This window comes from Nansenia antarctica (assembly GCF_963989245.1).
Source record: "Nansenia antarctica genome assembly, chromosome: 1".
Classification (NCBI taxonomy): Eukaryota; Metazoa; Chordata; class Actinopteri; order Argentiniformes; family Microstomatidae; genus Nansenia; species Nansenia antarctica.
This window is the reverse complement of record NC_137674.1, coordinates 65,320,469-65,338,276: the sequence shown is the minus strand read 5'-3', so window position 1 is coordinate 65,338,276 and position 17,808 is coordinate 65,320,469. Positions and strand designations below refer to the sequence as shown.

At 45.2% G+C, this 17,808-nt stretch overlaps 1 protein-coding gene across 1 annotated transcript; it reads right to left on the bottom strand.

Moving 5' to 3' along the window:
* Nucleotides 1–1,502: 1,502 nt before the first annotated feature.
* LOC308152118 (cap-specific mRNA (nucleoside-2'-O-)-methyltransferase 1-like) lies at nt 1,503–17,119 on the bottom strand (the record flags this gene model as incomplete). The annotated part of the gene is made up of 22 exons (XM_080525028.1): nt 1,503–1,638; nt 1,868–1,976; nt 2,671–2,783; nt 3,384–3,431; nt 5,590–5,658; nt 5,960–6,051; nt 6,330–6,455; nt 7,465–7,596; nt 8,069–8,137; nt 8,256–8,313; nt 8,561–8,617; nt 8,835–9,014; nt 9,886–10,018; nt 10,317–10,413; nt 10,785–10,903; nt 11,513–11,711; nt 12,502–12,574; nt 12,944–13,038; nt 13,187–13,258; nt 13,436–13,528; nt 13,788–13,946; nt 16,928–17,119. 22 exons carry the CDS (start codon nt 17,117–17,119, stop codon nt 1,503–1,505), a joined length of 2,421 nt encoding a protein of 806 aa, XP_080381154.1.
* Between the last annotated feature and the right edge of the window lie 689 nt (nt 17,120–17,808).

Genomic DNA, 17,808 nt, shown 5'->3' with positions numbered 1-17,808 from the left:
GGAAGTCACACATTTTCTTTTTATTACTACATTATCATCGTCTTCATCATCATCATCATCACAAGGGATGAAACATTACAAAGAAATTACACCTCATCCTTAACATTTCACAAACGAAACAAAACTAGGATGAAAGGGCAAGGCAACAGAATGCAACAAAAACACAGGGAGGCAATGGGTAGAAACACTCCCAAAACCTGAATCCCTCAAAATTCCAAAAGTAACCCCTCCCCCAATAACTACCAGGACAGATCTGCATTTGATAACAATTATATAGGCCAGTGCTATTATGCTACAATGCTCCACTCCCCATGTGAACAAAGCTTTGGTTGTCAACTTGAGATCATCTACGAGGTAAAGCTTGGCTCTATAAGTTAATTCCAAACAAGCATGGGACTTTTGTAGACACAGAGAGAGAGAGAGAACTTAAAGGGTAAAAAAAGACAAACAGTGTCTGAGAAAAAGATTATAGAATCAGTCCATAACATAATAGAAGTCAGGCATACAGGGAGAGACCTCAAGCTGTATTTTAACGGCGTAAAAAAAAGAAAGAAACAGTCTTAGTGCAAACGCTGGTGTTGACAGTGGCGCTACGGGGAGTGTGAAATATTAGTGCTGTTTTCAAGGCCAGAATTTCTCAGCGGAACTGGTGGCACTTGACCGGCTCATTGTCATGGACACGCCTCTATTACACACCTCTTACACACAATCTAGGGTTATTACCACTGCTACTCCTCCCACCTGCTGAGCGCAGGTGAGACAACGCTCCAGCGCGGTGGTAGTTTCCCCTGCCCACCACTAACACCAGCGTTTGGACTTTCTTCTGTTTTGCGCCAGCTTAAAATAGAGACTCTATAAGTGCCTCAGAAGGCAGTTTCAGAATTTGAGTGCCAGATAAAAACATACATGTATTTGTGTGTGTGATTGTGAAAGACGCTGTGGACCGGGGTAAAAGTAAATCAACCTTTATATCAGTTTCTTCTCAAACATGCACGCACGCAGACACAAACGCAGACACACACACACACACACACACACACACGCACAGGCACAGGCACACACACACACACACACACACACACACAGCAAGTCATGGAGGCATGGCAGGAATACAAGCGAAGGGGATCAATAAGATCAATAGAAAAACCGGAGCATGCGATGCAACATGATGGGGGAGACGTCTTGTCAGTGTTTGTTGTCTTCTTCATAAAGTATTAAAATGTAATATATTAAGCTGCATTCTGCGAAAATCATAGAGCCTGGGGCGGTCGTGAGACGCCAGAGTGGTCTGTCCATGTGTGTAGTTATGATTACGAGGAAAGCTGTGTTTGGCAAACGGTCCTCCATGTTGGCTCCCAGCACTCCATAGCAAACCAGTTTCTAACCTAGAATGTAATGGTCTTGGATGCCAACTTGGATTACTTGGAGCCAACATGGCGCCCCTTGCATATTCTGAATGGGAGTCCCAGTTTGCCCAGACCTGGGTGGCTTCCCCTGGTGGCTCAGGGCTGGTAGTGCTGGTGAATGAAGGAGAGCACGTCTTCCTTGGACAGCTTCTCCGGGTCCACCCGCGACTGCGAGTCGTGAACTTTAACCCCGTCCTCCCACGCCCAGAACAGCCGTTCCGAGTGGCAGACGCTAAGGAGACAAACACACACACACACACACGCACACGCACACGCACACGCACACGCACGAAAAGTGGAATTAGCGTCATAACATCATGTCTTAGGGTGATTTACAGAGCCCCACTTCAAGGTAAATATTTAGACCAATCCCAAATGTTTTGTATGATTGTCTGTGTTGACATATAGATTCAGACACAAAACAACAAAAGACTGATACAGAGAAGGTCCGTGTTACTTACTGGAAGGGGGCCACGGAGGTGGCAGGCAGGTCATAGGTGGACTCTTTAGTTGTCTTGTTGTAGAAGAACTTCCTCTTGGAGTTCTTACTGTAGGCCATCGTCCAGGGGTCTGCAGGTCAGAGAGAAGGAGGGAGAAGGAGAGAGAGAGAGAATGAGAGAGAGATACATGAGACAACACATCAACATGCTCTCTCTAATCAACATGCACTCAGACGGCGGGACAGATGGACAGACAGACATAGATAGTCAGACACAGACAGACAGAAACAGACAGACAGACAAACCTAGAAAGACAGCCAGACAGACATAGACAGACACAGACAGACACAAACAGACATAGACAGACAGACAGACAAACCAACATAGAAACACAGACAGACAGACACAGACAGACGGATAGTCAGACCGACATAGACAGACAGAGCAACATAGAAAGACAGACACAGACAAACAGACAGACAGACAGACAAACATAGACAGACAGACAGACAGACAGTGAGACAGACAGACAGAGACAAACATAGACATACACAGACAGATAGACAGACAAACCAACACAGACGGACAGCCAGACAGACATAGACAGAGCAACATAGAAAGACAGACACAGACAAACATAGACAGACAAATACAGACACAGACAGACACGGATAAACACAGGCAGACACAGACAGACAGACAGAACAACAGAAAGACAGACCGACAAAGACAGACACATACAGACACAGACACAAACAGACAGACACAGACAGACAGAACAACAGGCAGACAGACCGGCAGAGACCAACAGAGTTGACACGGACCGTTGATAGTTTTGATGATGTAGAGTCCACTAGGCAGGAAGTGGCGGTCGTCCCTGCCTGTGTAGGACAGACGGGGGATTCCCCCAGAGCTCTTGGTCACCTTCATCTCCAGTCTGGGGAGTCACAGAGATTAAACACACGTCATACAGTATGTATGGTACATAGAGGACCAGTATCAGTTCAACACACTTCCTATAATATGTACTGAACATCGAGTATCGGTATTAGTTCAACACACTTCCTACAGTATGTCCATAAGAGTATCAGTATTTCGTTAACACTACATTTCGTTGTCTTAAGTACACGTACTCTGTGCAATGACAATAAGGTTGAATCTGATCTAAACTATTAGTTCAACACACTTCCTATAGTATGTACTGAACATAGAGGATAGGTTAGTTCAACAAAAGCAAGCTCCCTCCCAGGCCTATAGCACAACAAAGCACAGAAGACACAGCAAAACATCAATGCCACTAGAACACGTCACACAAACGACTGGTATAAAGGTTAGTTTACCAGACCAGCATTAAGCCCGGTCCTGGAAAAAGGACCATGTTGTTCAGTGGAGATTATCCATTGAAAGTGCTTTCTAGTCCAGGAGCAGGCTTAATCAGGGTTCATAAAAACACACGTCCCTGAAAGTAGTGGATGGTTTATGTGAGACTCGTATGGTCTCGTATCTAAAAGTGAACAGCTGAAGGTTCCTCTCATACCTGACAAAGATCTTGTCCATCTCCTCCAGCCTGTACACCTCCTTCACCCTGAGGAGACACACAGAGACACGGTGAGAATCCTTCGGAAGAACGACACAACACTCGTTTTTTCTATTTATAACAATCTTTGTCATACTGACACAACCTGATGCCTGAAGAAGGTCTCTGATCGAAAGCTCACACAATAAAGTACGTTTTTGCACAGGTTTGAGTGTGCGGATGCTGTTATTTTAAACTCTATTGACACTCTTCAGTTCCAGCACCTCAGCAAAGTCTGATCACAGATGAGCGGTGGTATTTTCACTAATTTCATACTGACACAACACATAGACACATGCTCAGACAGAACAGCATCAAGAGCTAAAATAGCTGTAACAACCATATACAGTATATCTCAAAAGTGAGTACACCCTTTAGATTTTTGCTAATATTCTGTTATATCCTTTCAGGGGATAACATTATCCTACTGAAACGTTGATATAACTTAAAGTAGTCAGTGTGCTGCTTGAATAACAGTATAGATTTATTGTCCTTTGAAAATTACTCAGTACACAGCTGTTAATGTCTAAACAGCTGGCAACAAAAGTGAGTACACCCCATAGTGAACATGTCCTAATTGTGCCCAATTATGTTGTTTTCCAGCCCTGGTGTCATGTGACTCGTTAGTGTTACAAGGATTCAGGTGTAAATGATAAGCAGGGCCGTTAAATTTGGTGTTTTGGGCACAATTCTCTCTGAATGCTGGACAACATGGCACCTCATGGCAAGGAACTCTCTGAGCGGCTGAAAAAAAGGATTATTGCGCTTCACAAAGATGGCCTTGGCTATAAGAAGATTGCCAACACCCTGAAAATGAGTTGCAGCACAGTGGCTAAGATCATACAGCGGTTTTCCAGGACAGGTTCCACTCGGAACAGGCCTCGCCAGGGTCGACCAAATAAGTTGAGTCCACGTGCTCAGCGTCATATCCAGAGGTTGGTTTCCAAAAATAGACGTGCGAGTGCTTCCAGCATTGCTGCAGAGGTTGCAGAAGTGGGATCGGGGCCTGTCAGTGCCCAGACCATACGCCGCACACTGCATCAAATCGGTTTGTATGGCCGTCGCTCCAGACAGAAGCCTCTTCTGAAACCGATGCATAAGAAAGCCCGCAAACAGTTTGCTGAAGACAATGAATCCAAGAACATGAGTTACTGGAACCATGTCCTGTGGTCTGATGAGACCAAAATAAACCTGTTTGGGTCAGATGGTGTCCGGCGTGTGTGGCGGCACCCTGGTGAGGAGTACCAAGACAAATGTGTTTTGCCTACAGTCAAGCATGGTGGTGGCAGCATCATGGTCTGGGGCTGCATGAGTGCTGCCGGCACTGGGGAGCTGCATTTCATTGAGGGACACATGAATTCCAATATATACTGTGACATCCTGCAGCAGAGCATGATCCCCTCTCTTCGGAAACTGGGCCGTAGGGCAGTTTTCCAACATGATAATGACCCTAAACACACCTCCAAGATGACAACGGCCTTGCTGAAGAAGCTGAAGGTTAAGGTGATGGACTGGCCAAGTATGTCTCCAGACCTAAACCCAATTGAGCACATGTGGGGCATCCTCAAGAGGAAGGTGGAGGAGTGCAAGGTGTCCAACATCCGTGCGCTCCGTGATGTCGTCATGGAGGAGTGGAAGAAGATTCCAGAAGCGACCTGTGCAGCTCTGGTGAATTCCATGCCCAGGAGGGTTAAAGCAGTGCTAGATAACAATGGTGGTCACACAAAATATTGACACTTTGGGCACAATTTAGACATGTTCACTATGGGGTGTACTCACTTTTGTTGCCAGCTGTTTAGACATTAACAGCTGTGTACTGAGTAATTTTCAATGGACAATAAATCTATACTGTTATTCAAGCAGCACACTGACTACTTTAAGTTATATCAAAGTTTCATTAAGATAGTGTTATCCCCTGAAAGGTTATGACAGAATATTTGCAAAAATCTAAAGGGTGTACTCACTTTTGAGATATACTGTATGCCTTTCTGTGCCACACGCTTTTATCCGAAGTAACTTACATTGCAGTGAATGCATACATTTTGTTTTCCAGTATATATGGTCCTAGCGGGAATCGAACCCGCAATCTAAGCGTTGTTAGCACCATGCTCTATCAACTGAGCCACAGAGGACCACAACAAGGGGGAGGGTGGAGGGGAGTTCTTACCTGATGGGGTTCATGTCTGGTCGGCTGGGCTTGGACACGGCCTTCACAAACTTCTCAGCCATCTGGATGCTGCAACCACAACCATCAGGGGGTTAGACACCGCTGGCACATACACATACATCAGAAGGGCCCGGTTGTTCAAAACATTTAATCTGGATCAGAATGATTATTTTCTCTGAGGCAGGATCAGATCGAGCTGGCGATACGACTCAAAATCAATACGACTCAAAATCAGCCAGATAGATCTGATCCTAGATAGGATCATTCTGATCCAGATTAAACATTTTGAACAACTGGGCCCTAGGGTTAACAGCTAGGTCAAGGTTTAGGATGGGGTTGGTGTTGGGGTTGGGGTTAGGCTCAGGCTCACCGTATGTTGAAGTGCTGGACTCGTACATCAGTGCCGTTGAGCACCAGAGCATCCAGGATGTGTACCGCGTTGATCCTGCGCTGAGCTTTACCCTGCGTACCACACACACACACACAGACACAGACACAGACACAGACACAGATACACACACACACAGTGAGAGAGTTATTACTGTATGTGAAAGGCTCAAGACCTCGTCTATCTTTTTTCCCCCCTTCACATCTCCTTGTTTCTCTTCTGTCTTCTCTAATCCCTCCTTTCCTCTCCCTTCCCCTCCTTTCACTCCTCTCTGTGGTCCCTTTTCTTCCTAACCCTCACCGTCTCTCTCTCCTCCTCAAAACCTACTTTCCTCCCTCTTCCCCTTCCCTACCTCTCCCTTCAGCTCCTGGACGATCTCCACACTCAACAGTGTCTCTCTGGGCAACTCCAGTTTGAAGTTCTCCAGCTTCTTCCAGCGCAGAGGTGCCTTACCGTCCCACGTGTAGATCTGGGACTTCTGTGGACAGACAGGAGACACAGGAGAGAGATGGTTAAGAGATGGCAGGTAGACAGGAGACACAGGAGAGAGATGGTTAAGAGATGACAGGTAGACAGGAGACACAGGAGAGATGGTTAAGAGATGACAGGTAGACAGGAGACACAGGAGAGATGGTTAAGAGATGACAGGTAGACAGGAGACACAGGAGAGATGGTTAAGAGATGACAGGTAGACAGGAGACACAGGAGAGAGATGGTTAAGAGATGACAGGTAGACAGGAGACACAGGAGAGATGGTTAAGAGATGACAGGTAGACAGGAGGCACAGGAGAGATGGTTAAGAGATGACAGGTAGACAGGAGACACAGGAGAGATGGTTAAGAGATGACAGGTAGACAGGAGACACAGGAGAGATGGTTAAGAGATGACAGGTAGACAGGAGACACAGGAGAGATGGTTAAGAGATGACAGGTAGACAGGAGACACAGGAGAGAGATGGTTAAGAGACGACTGGTAGACAGGAGACACAGGAGAGAGATGGTTAAGAGATGACAGGTAGACAGGAGACACAGGAGAGAGATGGTTAAGAGACGACTGGTAGACGAGATATCTGACATGATGGGAGGCGCTGACTACAGCAAGCCAGGGATGACTATTAATCCCATAGAAATGAACTCACCCTGCATCCCAATTCCCTACCCCTTTCCCCTGAAATTAGCACTTGTTGGACTTTGAAGCACAGGGCTGGTCTAAGGGTACGCTCATATACCAATCTAATGACTTGTGTAGAACAGCGCAAAAGCAAAAGGTATGGATTAAGTTTACAATGAAACCCACTCCTTTGTAATTGTTGATTAACAAAGAGGGTAGCTTTTAGAAATACATCCATTATTCAATACAGCATCATATCACATTTCATAGGCCTTTGAAATGTCAAACGATTTTGCTTAAGTCGAAACAGTAATATCCAGGCTATTGGATAGAGAGAGTGTCTACTCTCTCTCTCTCTTTCTCTTTCTCTCTCTCACCCCAAGCGCAAGCAGGAACATCTGCTCCCCTCCTCCCACAATGCACCGGTAGTCCAGGACGTGGGTGACCTTATTCAAGGTGGTGGAGCTGAGAGGGGTGGGCTTAGAATTGAACGACTCCGTGTCCGAACCCTGAGAGAGAGAGAGAGAGGAAGGAGGAAAGAGAGTGAGATTGAGAAACAACAAACTCTAAATTGTAATTGTACAATAATATTGCAAATCATCATACACATACTGAATTATAGGGACCAATCACATACAGATAATTTATCCTGTGCACATTTTAATACATACACATATAATAATTTTAATAATAATTTTGCCATTTAGCAGACGCTTTTATCCAAAGCGACTTACAATTACGAATTACAGGGACATTCCCCCTGGAGTAACTGAGGGCTAAGTGCCTTACCCAAGGGCACACTAGTAGTGGTGTGGCTTCAGGCGGGATTTGAACTCACAACCTTCCGATCCCAAGTCAAACTCACTATCCACTAGACCACCACTACCCCCCTACATATGATACAACATATTCTAATGCGACACACGAACATCTCTGAATGCCAGATAAGGGACAGGTGGTGGCACCTTTATCCAAACTCACCCTCACAAGCTCATAGAACTTGGCTTTAGGGTCTGAGGAGGTCGGAGTGACTCTGGCTTTATCAGGGATCTGAAAGACGGGGAGAGGGAGATTAGAATCCACATCAGAGTAACTGATGGCCAGTTGACTTTGTTTGTGTGGCAGTGATTCAACAGTATGGATACTGTCATCTCTTGGTCGTACTCACCACCCAAAGCTTCATACACTCTTTACGGATATCAGCCTGTCTGGCCTCTGAGAGGGTCCTGGAGGATACACAACATCACAGTCAGTCTCACACTAACACACACACACTCGCACACGCAAACTCACACATTCAGACAGACACACACATTCACACACGCACACTCAGACAGACACGCACACACTCACACATTCAGACAGACAGACAGACAGACGCGCACACGCACACGCACGCACGCACACACACACACACACACACACACACACACACACACACACACACACACAGTGGAGTAGTAGGTAACTCACGTGTCTAAGACGTAGGCGTGGATCTTAGCCAGAGCTTTGATCTGGACTGCACAGTGGCTGCAGGGAGGAAAGACGGATTAAAAGCCTGTGTCTGTCTACTAGTATGTAGTCTGTGTGTGTGTGTGTGTGTCTGTCTGAGTGTGAGTGTGCGTGTGTGTCTGTCTGAGTGTGAGAGTGTGTGTCTGTGTGTCTCTGTGTGTGTGTGTGTGTGTGTGTGTGTGTGTGTGAGCGTGAGCGTGCTTGTGTGTGTGTGTGTGAGCGTGAGCGTGCTTACGCCTCATTGGAGTTGATCATGTGGTTGAAGAACTCTGTGTCTCCTTTCATGAGGTCAAGGGGGACCACCTCGGTGACGTCAGACTCTGTGTTCCTCAGGTGGTTCAGCTTCAGGTTGACCGTAAACATGTACTCCCTGACCGCATCGGACCCGGGCTTCAGACCGCGACACACTATGTACCTGAACACCAGAGACACACTATGTACCTGAACACCAGAGACACACTATGTACCTGAACACCAGAGACACACTATGTACCTGGACACCAGAGACACACTATGTACCTGAACACCAGAGACACTATGTACCTGGACACCAGAGACACACTATGTACCTGAACACCAGAGACACACTATGTACCTGGACACCAGAGACACACTATGTACCTGAACACCAGAGACACACTATGTACCTGGACACCAGAGACACACTATGTACCTGAACACCAGAGACACTATGTACCTGGACACCAGAGACACACTATGTACCTGAACACCAGAGACACACTATGTACCTGAACACCAGAGACACACTATGTACCTGAACACCAGAGACACACTATGTACCTGAACACCAGAGACACAACGTGTCGGAAGGAACATGCTTAGGTCAGGGTTGTGTATCAACCTTTACAACAGTATTGCCTCCATCTGACTGGATAGAGAATACTCCAAATATGGAGAGAATGACTTTTTTCACTAAATCAACCAGGCCCTCCCTGAGTCATGACTGTTTGACCTGACGTGTGTATTACCATCATTAGAACATTTGTATGTATGAATGCATTGATGATGACTAATTGTTTGTTCCACTATGTTTTGTTGTATTTTTATGTGACTATAAAAATAAAGTAATAAAAAAACAACAACAGTATTGCACTCATGCACACACAAAAACATATACAAACAAAAACAAGCATACACACAGTCCCCCACCAACATACATACCAAAACACACACACACACACACACCCACCCACCCACCCACACACACACACACACCAACATACATACCGACACAAACACCAACACACGCATGAGCACACGCACACCTCTCAGAGTTGGCGGGCCGGCTGGTGATGGGTTTGAAGAGGGAGACCCTGTCGAAGCAGAGGTACAGCAGGTAGATCAGGCCCACACTGAAGGGAGTGAAGAGGTCAAAGGTCTTACACACAAAGTGTCCACCTGGGGGAGATAGAACACACACTCTCTGAGTTCCACCCGTCAGCAGAGACTGGTACTGATAGACACAAAATACACACTATTAATACTGCTGAGAGAGAGAGGTACATCACACACACTGAGGGAATACATCTATCTTTCTCTTCAATGTACGTATGAGCACACACGTGTACACACACAGACACATACACACATGCACACACGCGCACACACGCGCACACACACACACACACACACACACACACACACACACACACACACACACACACAACAACCATCAACCACACACACAGGTACATACCTGTCCGAAGGACAGACATGGCTGTCAGGAACTGACAGAGCAGTAGCTGTTTACTCAGAATCTCCTGGATGTTCTCCTGCCCCTCCACAGAGAACCCCTACCAATGACAACAAAGAGAGATGAGCTCAACAACACAAAACCTGAGTTTTGAACACAAAACCAACCAATCAGAGCACAGATACATCAATCTAACAACACAGGCTACCAGTATAAGATGACAACACATGACGCTATGATGTATGTATACAATGTTTACAATTGTCTGTATGTACTGTATATAATGTTGACAATTCATTATATTCAGTTCAAATATGATTTTTGTGTCGGACCCCAGGAAGACTAGCTAATGTCAAGGCAAGGCATTAGCTAATGGGAATCCTAATGAACAAACAAACAAACACCAACCATAGCAGATCTCAAAGACCTTTTAACCAATGATAATTCAGCATCATGATGACACCAACCCACCCCGTCGGCCATGAGGAAGTGCAGCCCTCTCCTCTCCGTACTCTCCAGGACAAAGTTCCGGAACGCACTAATGTTCTCCGGGCGAGTGATGTCACCATCCCCGTCCACCCCTCCTTCACCTGGGCCACAGAGAGGAAGAGGAGGAGGAAGAGAAGGGGGTAGGAGGAAGTTGCCAAAATGTCAACAAAGAAAGTGGTCATCCTTTATGCTTCTCTTTCCTTTCATGACATTGCATGGTATCTATGTATATTCATTGGGTAAGATTCACAAATCTTAATTCATTCCATCTCATCAGCTTTATTCACATTTTGTTCAAACCTTTTTTATTGTATTCCTGTCAGAATACAACAAGATGCTAACTGCTAGTACCATTGCTAATGCTAACTCTGTGAGGTATAACATGATCATGCGGCTGGTTTCACAGACAAGGTTTAAACCTAGTCGAGGATTAAATCACACATGCAATGAAAAATCTCCATTGAGGATGCTTTTTAGTATAGGATTAGTCTTAATCTGTGTCCATATGTAATCAGCTCCATATGTAATATGTATGAATAACTGTCGGAACAAGTTGCTAACTGCCAGTACCATTGATAATGCTAGCACTATGAGGTATTCCATGACCATATGTAATACATATGAGCAACTGTCACAACAAGATGCTACGTGCCAGTACCATTGATAATTCTAACACTATGAGGTAAACCATGACCATATGTAATGTGTACCGTAGTAGGGTTCGAACAATTCACTGGGCGCGGCGTAGAAGTCCTCCAGTTTGAAGTCACAGGGTCCCCTGAGGGTCATGCCGAAGCCCTTGGCGTGCCAGCGCCGCCTCCACAGGATGTACTCAGAGAAGCCCCCCGGCCCCGCGCACACGTCCCCGAAATACAGCAGCTCCCCCTCACGCTCCCGCGTTGCGGGCTTCTATGAAGGGACACACACACAGAAACGAACATGCACACAGAGACACAGAGACACACAGAGACAGACACATAGACACACACAGCAACGAACATACACAGAGACACACACACACACACACACAGACACAGACACACACACACACACACACAGAGACACACACACACACACACACACACACACACACACACACACACACACACAGGAACGACCATACACACAGAGACACAGACACAGACACAGACACAGACACACACACACACACACACACACACACACACACACACACACAGGAACGAACAGACACACAAAGACACACAGAGGCAGACACATAGACACAGGAACACACACAAAAAAACACAGGTCAGAGGTTTTGAGAGAAGAACCCTAACGAGGTTACCCTGACACCTATGGATATTAGGGGTGTATCGGCACTACCGAAGTTTTCAGTTCGGTTTTCGGTTCGGTTTGTTAAATTACTAACAATCCCTCTATGGCGTGTGTGCGCATGCGTACTGGCTGAGATAACTTTAACACACAAAAAGTGCAGTGGGTAAAAGAACATTGCATTCGTTCGGTACACACCCGAACCGAACTGAAGGACCCGTACCGAATATCTTCAGTTCGAATACGTGTACCGTTACACTCCTAATCAATATATCAATATTTATATGTATACATAATGTCACACATATCAGTCTATGATCTGTATATGCTACCTGTCACTTTGATTGATAAAATCAACTGTCAACGTCAACGTTGATCTGAAGTGGGAAGTCGAACTCTCACTCACCCCTTGTGTATCCTTGGGGTTGGTGAACATGTTGTCAAAGACGTGGTCGATGTTGGCCATCTTCATAGCCGCTCTGGAGAAGTGGACAAACAACAGAATATGACTTCAAGGCTCAGTTTGGTATGAGGCCATGGGTAGGGTTGTCAACTTTCTCACTACCAAATACGAAAGATGGCGTGCCACTGCACGGGGCGGGAGGTGTGCAGGAATTCGCACATTTACGCTATACGTATGCATGAGGGAGGCCTGTGATTGGATGAATATATACGAGACAAGGGAGGTCCCATATATTCATCCAGCCCAGAATATGGGGCATCCTGTCTAATACGGGACAGTTGGCAACCCTAATCAGAAGAGTTATGTACATAGATAGCATCAGAACAGTTAGCTAGCTAGCTAGCTAGCAGTCAACTAAACATTAGCGTGTCGGTCGGTCAGTCACCTGTTGAGGAAGAAGGCTCCTCTGATAGTCTCGTAAGGGTTGGAGCGCGTCCGAGCGCGCCTCATCTCCTCCCCCTCAAGATCGTCGAAGACCGTCTGCAGACCAAAACACTCTCTCAGTCACTCCGTTTACTACAAATGATCTATGTAGTATTTCATTATAGCTTAGCTTCATTATAGCTTAGCTTCAATACGTTATTGCATTATTATGCTTCCAGTATGATAGTAAATCAGGCTGGCTCACCTTACACCTCAGAAGGCAGTGCAGAAGATCCTCAGTGCAAAAGTCTGTCTCATCCTCAAGCTTCAGCTTCCTCTGAAATAGACCCAAAACTACGTGAGAATTATGGAAAACAAACATTTTTATTATACAAATGAGTATATGGGAGGTTGCACAAGTGCGTATGCGAGAGTGATCATACAGTATTTTTGTAACGTGCGTGCGTGTGCATGTGTATGCGTGCGTGTGTGTGTGTGTGTGTGTGTGTAGTACCTGTCCCACAGTCATCCAGTCCCTCAGCTCGTCTGCATCTGGGAGTTCTGTGGAGCATTCTGGGAACCAGGAAACCTCCTCTATAGCACTGGGCTAAAGAGAGAGAGACAGAGGTGGGGGGACAAAGTCAGGAAGAGAGAGAAAGAGACAGAGAGTGGGAGTGGGATAGAAAGAGAAAAATAGGGCGAGGGGTAGGGAGAGATAAAAGAGCGATAAAAAAGAGATAAAGAGCAAGAATGAGAGAGAGAGCATTATAAAATATATTTTCCAGGTTATTTTCCAAGACATAAAAGACATTCACAGTCATTCATTATTGTGTGTTGCAATGTTTTCCGTTTTTTTTATTCAGTACCGTGGGTTCGTCATGCCAGTCCACGTTGAGCTCTCCCTGGAAGCCCTGCAGGGTGAGACCCAGACCCCTCCTCCCGCGCTGGGTGGACGTCTCGATGATCTCCTTGCGACCCTGGCCAAACTTCCCCAGACCTTCGCCCTCACGGAAACCCATCTTGGCCTGAAGGGGGAAGAAGGGAACGGAGCAAACAAATGAGGGAGGTATAGAAGAAGGAAAGAACATAGGAGGGATATAGAACCTAATATACCGTATACTGAAAAATGTATGCACTCACTGCAATGTTGGATAAAAGCGTCAGCTAAATGGCATATATTATATTATACATTATATTATGGGATCCAGACTAATTGATATGAGGGCTGCACGATTTTGGGGCAAAAAATCGAATTGCGATTATTTGGACAGATATTGCGATTGCGATTTAATTTGCGTTTTTTTTTAAAGCGAACCAAAGGAAGTTTTTGTAAAGTGTGGCCATATCTCCGGCTAGGAAGGTCGTATCAACGTGCAGTTTGTTTGTCCGTCTTCAGGGGACTTAGAGGCTCCCTCCTCTAGCACCCCCACAGCCCGAGCTACGAGTGAAAGAACTAAACTTACATTAGGTTGCTTTAAAGTTGGGTTGCTTTAAAATCAAGCTTCAGATTAAAACATGTGATGGAGCATTACTAACCTGACTCAGGTGGCTTGTTTCACACAACCATCTAGGAAAGCCTAATTGGAAGCTGTTTGGAAAAGGGCAGGTACTTTCAAAAAATACTTGGCAGGTGATTGGATGAATCTGTCTATCACCTTCTATCATGGACTAATTTCAGAGAGCATTACCACATGATACCATCAAACTGTTAACTGCTCTTATGCCATCAAACTGTTCTAATGCAAGGATGAGAACTTAAAAGATATGAATTGGAACAACATATTTATGTATGTTTTTTTTAAACAGCTGCCATTTTGTTTCTCTCAAGTGTCAACAATTCTAACAATTTTAACAATTCTAACAATTTTAACAATTCCAATATGAAAATAAAATAGGACCTTTCTACAAACAAGGTTATTTAATTATGGCTCAGGAGCAGCATCTAAATATTGCACATACTGCAATCAAGTTAAATAAAGTCATAATAAAAATGTCCAGTAAAAAAGAATAGGTCCTTTCTGTAAACATTGAAATAGATAAAGCAGGAAAGTACCGTTTGCCGGCAACTCTTCAACTCGTCGTAATGTATGTAAGTGCTCGGCTCGACCGCAGATCGGTTGTTGTTGCATAGTACTCCACATTTTTCAGCTCCGTACGTGCGGGATGGAATCACATTATCTTTTATTGAGCGTTTGGATGAGTTTTTTAAACCCTTCGTTGCTCACAGTGTTAATAGACACCACGTCTTTAGCGAGGTAGTGTGTGATGGAATTGGTTATTTCACGGTGCCTTCGTGAGCCCTTTTCATACGCCGTAACAGACGCAAACGACTCTAAAACTCTAGTTTGCTTAACGTTAGACTGGGCTACGGGACTTTCACTCAACTCTCCGTTTCTGACCGCACACTCGTCATAGAGCTGCCCGTGGTACTTTTTCAAGTGCTGATACAGGTTTGCGGTGTTGCCTCTGGATGGAGCGATTGTTCCACGACAGGTCGGGCGCAACACCTGCTTTTGTTGCACATCTGTCGTCCTAAACCCGAAATACTTACAACAGAAGTTTTTCTTCGGGACTAAATCGTTGCTTCTTGCTCTGCTGAAGCCATTTATCCACACCATGAATGTTGCTAGCTACTGAAACGTCTTCACAGATTCACACCTGGGCGTTTCACGTGCAGTGTTGTTCTTGGGCGTGTGCGTTCATTGACGTTGAATCCGACGAGCTGTATAATGTATTGCAAATCGCAAAAAATCGCAGGCTATAGAAACACGATCGGGCATTATTAGTAAGCCTCTTGTTACACAAATCTAGACACACTCTCTTCAAAACTGTTGTACACAGATTACCCCTCTTGTACACAGATTACCCCTACAGTATTCCCACAGGATTTTGTGAGACTGTGGGGGGGGGGTGGACCTACAATAGCCGTATGAATCCCAAAGATCACACCGCTCACGTGTACAAATATTTTTACACGTAAATCGTGTTGCTCACGTGTACAAATATCTTTACACGTAAATCGTGTTGAATGAATGAATGAATGAATGGTCTTTATTGTCATTAATACAGTACAGGTACCATACAATGAAATTTGGGAGGGGGGGCTCCCCTGGTGCTAGGAAAAAAATACTAAAACAAGAAGGGAAAGAGCTGGTTTACATAAATAAAGGCTATATACACTATCCACTATACTATACAAATAAAACACTGTGCTGTACTCTATGCTATGCTATAAATATCCTAACATTTCCTATCTCTGAACCTTATGTACACGAGGGTTGTCATATTGCACATAGTATTATTGCACATTCATTTAAAGTGTCGCAGTTTGCAGGTTTGAAATGTTCACAGTTGTATTTCAGTATTGCACTTGATTACAATCTAGTAGCTGCCATCAAATTGTCTAGATTGTCCAGGGCCTAGAACCTAGGTCTTTGCTGTGTTCAGGGCCTGAATGGCCCTAGGGTAGAAGCTGAGCTTCAGTCTATTTGTCCTTGCGGACATGGTCCTGAACCGCCTGCCTGAGGGCAGCCGAACAAAGTGTTCGTTCCCATGGTGGGATGGGTCTCTGGAGATCTTGGAGGCCTTCCTGAGGCAGCGTGTGTTGTACAGCTCTTCCAGAGAGGGGAGGGGGGCGCCGATGATCTTCTGGGCCGATCTCACGACTCTCTGTAGCGCTTTCCTCTCTGCGGCTGTGCAGCTGGAGAACCACACGCAGATGCAGTAGGTGAGGATGCTCTCCACTGTGCAGCGGTAGAAGGTCACAAGCAGCTCCTGTCTGAGGTGGTATTTCCTGAGGACTCTCAGGAAGTAGAGCCGCTGTTGTGCCTTCTTGATGATGGCTGCTGTGTTGGTCTTCCAGGACAGGTCATCCTGTATGTATGTTGCTCGCGTGTACAAATATTTTCGGTTTGTTATGAGACTATGGCGGGACAAATTAGAGACAGTGCTCTAGCGTTACCCTGTGTCATGTATTTTAACAGAACACACAAGAGGGTGATCTTACCATGAGTTTCTGTGACACGCTGTTGTACATGGAGAACTTGTTCGTGTCGCTCTCTTTGGAGTCATCTGTAGCCGATGCATTCTGGGATATGGTGGGCATAGAGAACCCTGGTCGGTGGTCCTCCGGGTCACTGTGGGAGTCACTCTGACTGGAGTCTGTGAGGACGAGACGCACACACAGCCACATACACATATAGCTGGATTACTTTTCCTGCTACAACTGGTGGATTGATGATTCACTTGCTTAGTTAAATGTATTGATTGTAAGTCGCTTTGGAATAAGGTGTCTGCTAAATGCCAAAAATGTAAATGTAAATGTTAACATACACAAAAGCAGAAGTGCAGAACACCCATTCCCACACACACACACACACACACACACACACACACACACACACACACACAAACAAACAAACAAGCAGACAGCATGATGGTTACTGTGAGAGTGAGAGTGACAAGAGAAGAATCTTACACACACACAGCTATGAATTATCTGCAGTGCTTTGACGATGCTAGCGTTTGAGTTTCAATTCTGTGGAAGCAGTGACTGCCCTGACCCAATCAGAGCAGTGCATTATCCTGCTCAAGTTGGATAAGCAGGTCTTCATAATAAAACACCCCACAGGCACAGTGTCGTAATAAGAGAACCACCAGTGATTCTCTATCTGTCCCCATACATTTGGGTTCATGACAAATATGAGAACTGGTACATTTGGTTGGTTGTAATGGTCATTTTAACATTTTAACAAGTGAGATTACAAGTGATGATTCACTTACTTTAGTTAAATGTATTTGTTGGAAGTCGTTTTGGATAAAAGCGTCTGATAAAAGTCAAAAAGTTAAATGTAAATGTATGTGAAGGGTAGAAAAGCTAAACAACAG